Consider the following 3,992-nt stretch of genomic DNA (forward strand, 5'->3'; position numbering starts at 1 on the left):
TTTGTATGGCTAACTATTGCAAATCAATGTTAGTAGTAATTGGTGTCCGAATTTCCGATAATTGATTTAGGAATTGGTTCATAATGATAAAAAATGTTTGGCTTATTTTTATTACGAAAGAATATAAAGTAATACATGACCTCAGAAAATTTCACTTCACCAACTGAGTCCTCTGAGTTAAATTACCTAATTTCCTAATTTACCTAATTTCTGCCTTCATGAGGCAAAAGTGATTCAATTTATTACATCTCTCAAATTAATCAGATGAAAAACAACAAAATTAGACAGCAGATAAAATGTCAGTTCTAAGTGGACACATAATTAATGCTGGAAGTTAGTAGTGAGCAGCAAGACTGGCACACTGGGTCTCCTCGAGTGTTACAACAACTCCTCGAGTGTTACAACTCCTCGAGTGTTGCAACAGTAATCATGCCACGCTGGGTCTCCACGATACAAGAGGGAAGGAGGCAGCAGTAACAATGCCACGCTGGTTCCCCCACGAGTTTATACAAGGGGGAAAGAGGCCTCAGTAGCAATGCCACACTGGTTACTACGGTTCCTCATCATCTTGATGTAGCCTTCATCACCCAGAGTTGTGCCCCAAGAGTTCTTCACCAGCCAGTAGTCAGTTCCGTCCTCCGTAGTGCCATAACCCACAACCAGAACACCGTGGCCAAGATTCGTTGAACTACATTCTGGCTCGTCATAAACACCTGTTATATATATATTCATCCTTCAATAATACAATATTTAACAAATTATTTGTTCCGAAACTCATAATTCCTACAAAATAAATAAGATTCCGAATTTAAAGGCATTAAATTAAATGGAAGAATAAATACTGTGCTACAACGTGGGAATTGTCGATATGGTGAGTGAGACGCACCACCCCATTGACATGATTGTGTGTATACGTGGACATGACAGTGTGTGAACATGACACTTTCTGGTAGAAAACATGATGAATACTTAACGCACCATGAGAAAGAAAGTATGATATATATTCAAAGACTTTAGAAAACACAGCAGATCTAAGAAAGACCTGAGAATCGTTGAACAATAAAGGTCTCATACAATAAAAGCAATTTATATACACACATGATGCACATTTCACGTTTATATGAGCATGCAGAAATATACTGATCACCTGCAGTAAAATGTGATCTATGTATACATTTACAATAAAAAAAACTTACCATGATTAGTTAGGCCCCATTTAGATTAGTTAGGCCCCATTTAGATTAGTTAGGCCCCATTTAGTTTAGTTAGGCCCCATTTAGATTATGCAGTTCAGTTTTGGTCGCCATATTATAGAATGGATATAAATTCACTTGAACGTGTCCAGCGTAGGATGACTAAGTTAATTCCCCAAATTAGAAATCTTTCATATGAAGAAAGATTAACAAAGCTTAAGTTGCATTCACTGGAAAGGCGAAGAGTTAGGGGTGACATGATAGAGGTTTACAAGTGGATGAATGGACATAACCGGGGGGATATTAATAGGGTATTAAAAGTATCAACACAGGACAGAACACGAAACAATGGGTATAAATTGGATAAGTTTAGATTTAGGAAAGACTTGGGTAAATACTGGTTCAGTAACAGGGTTGTTGATTTGTGGAACCAATTGCCGCGTAACATTGTGGAGGTGGGGTCCCTCGATTGTTTCAAGCACGGGTTGGACAAGTATATGAGTGGGATTGGGTGGTTATAGAATAGGAGCTGCCTCGTATGGGCCAATAGGCCTTCTGCAGTTGCCTTTGTTCTTATGTTCTTATGATGGTAAAACTGGATTGACCCGTGTGAGGCATCAATGGCAACAGATACTGGTCCAACTGTGGCAACAGCTTTCTTCAGTGCATCTTCACTTCCCTCGCGAATATGAACAAAGCCAGTCACTTTAGCACCAGATGCTTGTTGTTTATATTGACACTTTCCTTCCTAATAGAGTAAGGTTACAATATTATTATGTACAAAAATATGAAAAACACATATGTACATTATATATAAATGTGTAATATTTGCTTATATTATAGGCAAATATGTTATGCAAATGCTTATTATTATATCTGTTAAAAAGTTTAAAACCAGTTTTAAATATGTAAAATATAATTATCATTAAATGTGTATTTACCTTGATATATGGATAAAAATCTTCAGTGTCAATCACAAAAAAGCAAATATTACGAACTCTGTTGACCAAACCACACACAGACTGCAATATTTGCAGACTCCTCACTCGTGAATGATTTTCTCAGTTCCAACCAAGAAACAAAAAATAATAGCGGTACCCAGTAAAGGAAAAAAATATTGGTGGTACCCAGTGAAGGAAAACTAAAAGTGACACCCAGATAAAGAAAAATAATATATTAACACTAATATAAGTATATAATAGCGGTTCCCACTAATAAAAGTGTAACGTCTATTGTGGGAAAGTTACATAAATCGATAATTGCAAATACAACTCAGTCTTCATCTATAAAAACATAAATTAATAAATGATTAGCAACATGGTTTTACTAATTACCGTTCATGTTTAAAAAATTTGCTATCATTTTATTCCAGCACAGTCGAGGCAGTTGATAGTGGTAAGTGGTTGATAGTAGTGATGTTGTGTACCTTAACTTTAGCAAAGTTTTTGATACAGTGCCACATGAAAGGCTGATTAAAAAGATAGAGACTCATGGTGTTGGGGTGCTACATTAAGTTGGAATAGGGTATAGCTATACCAAAGGAAACAGAGAGTTAACTTTCCACTCACCAGAAAGGGAAAATGTTATAAGTGGAGTGCCTCAAGGATCTGTCCTGGGACCTCTGTTGTATATAATGTATATATAAATGATTTATATTCAGGTTTGAGTAGCAACATTTGCAAATTTGCCGATGATACGAAAATCGGTAGGGAAATTAATTCGGAGGAGGACTCACTATCACTTCAAGTTGATCTAGATAGGGTTTTGAAATGGTCAAAGGATTGGCAAATGCAGTTTAATGCTGATAAATGTAAAGTTCTGAGGCTAGGTAATGATGATAGAGTTACAAGATACGAGCTAGATGGTGTTGAGATTGCGAAGTCGGATTGCGAAAGGGATCTGGGAGTTATGATTAGTAAGAATTTAAAACAAAAGGATCAATGCATGAATGTTCGTAATAAGGCGAATAGGTCACTGGGATTTATTAATCGAAGCGTTAGTAACAAGTCACCTGGTGTGGTTCTTAAGCTATATCTTAAGAACATAAGAACAAAGGCAACTGCAGAAGGCCTATTGGCCCATACGAGGCAGCTCCTATTTATAACCACCCAATCCCACTCACATACATGTCCAACCCATGCTTGAAACAATCGAGGGACCCCACCTCCACAATAAGAACAAAGAACATAAGAACATAAGAACATAAGAACAAAGGTAACTGCAGAAGGCCTATTGGCCCATGCGAGGCAGCTCCTATTCTATAACCACCCAATCCCACTCATATACTTGTCCAACCCGTGCTTGAAACAATCGAGGGACCCCACCTCCACAATGTTACGCGGCAATTGGTTCCACAAATCAACAACCCTGTTACTGAACCAGTATTTACCCAAGTCTTTCCTAAATCTAAACTTATCCAATTTATACCCATTGTTTCGTGTTCTGTCCTGTGTTGATACTTTTAATACCCTATTAATATCCCCCCGGTTATGTCCATTCATCCACTTGTAAACCTCTATCATGTCACCCCTAACTCTTCGCCTTTCCAGTGAATGCAACTTAAGCTTTGTTAATCTTTCTTCATATGAAAGATTTCTAATTTGGGGAATTAACTTAGTCATCCTACGCTGGACACGTTCAAGTGAATTTATATCCATTCTATAATATGGCGACCAAAACTGAACTGCATAATCTAAATGGGGCCTAACTAGAGCAAGATATAGCTTGAGAACCACACCAGGTGTCTTGTTACTAACGCTGCGATTAATAAATCCAAGTGTGCGATTTGCCTTATTACGA

The 3,992-nt window shown here is 37.4% G+C and overlaps 1 protein-coding gene across 1 annotated transcript; it reads right to left on the reverse strand.

The window, feature by feature from the left end:
- Positions 1 to 504: 504 nt before the first annotated feature.
- Positions 505 to 2,685, reverse strand: LOC138356622 (cathepsin L-like). The gene is made up of 3 exons (XM_069312811.1): positions 2,620 to 2,685; positions 1,799 to 1,941; positions 505 to 733 (listed from the first exon to the last, which is right to left on the reverse strand). Exons 1-3 carry the CDS (start codon positions 2,683 to 2,685, stop codon positions 505 to 507), a joined length of 438 nt encoding a protein of 145 aa, XP_069168912.1.
- Between the last annotated feature and the right edge of the window lie 1,307 nt (positions 2,686 to 3,992).

Source organism: Procambarus clarkii, chromosome 73 (genome assembly GCF_040958095.1).
Source record: "Procambarus clarkii isolate CNS0578487 chromosome 73, FALCON_Pclarkii_2.0, whole genome shotgun sequence".
Lineage (NCBI taxonomy): Eukaryota > Metazoa > Arthropoda > Malacostraca > Decapoda > Cambaridae > Procambarus > Procambarus clarkii.

What these genes read in the sequence shown, in the direction of transcription:
- LOC138356622 (XM_069312811.1), bottom strand. Translation starts at nt 2,685, where the DNA reads ATGAGTCTCTATCTTTTTAATCAGCCTTTCATGTGGCACTGTATCAAA. An exon ending in AAAACTTTGCTAAAGTTAAG is followed by an intron (nt 1,942 to 2,619) that starts GTACACAACATC and finishes TTACTCTATTAG; the next exon opens with GAAGGAAAGTGTCAATATAA. An exon ending in GCCATTGATGCCTCACACGG is followed by an intron (nt 734 to 1,798) that starts GTCAATCCAGTT and finishes GTATTATTGAAG; the next exon opens with GATGAATATATATATAACAG.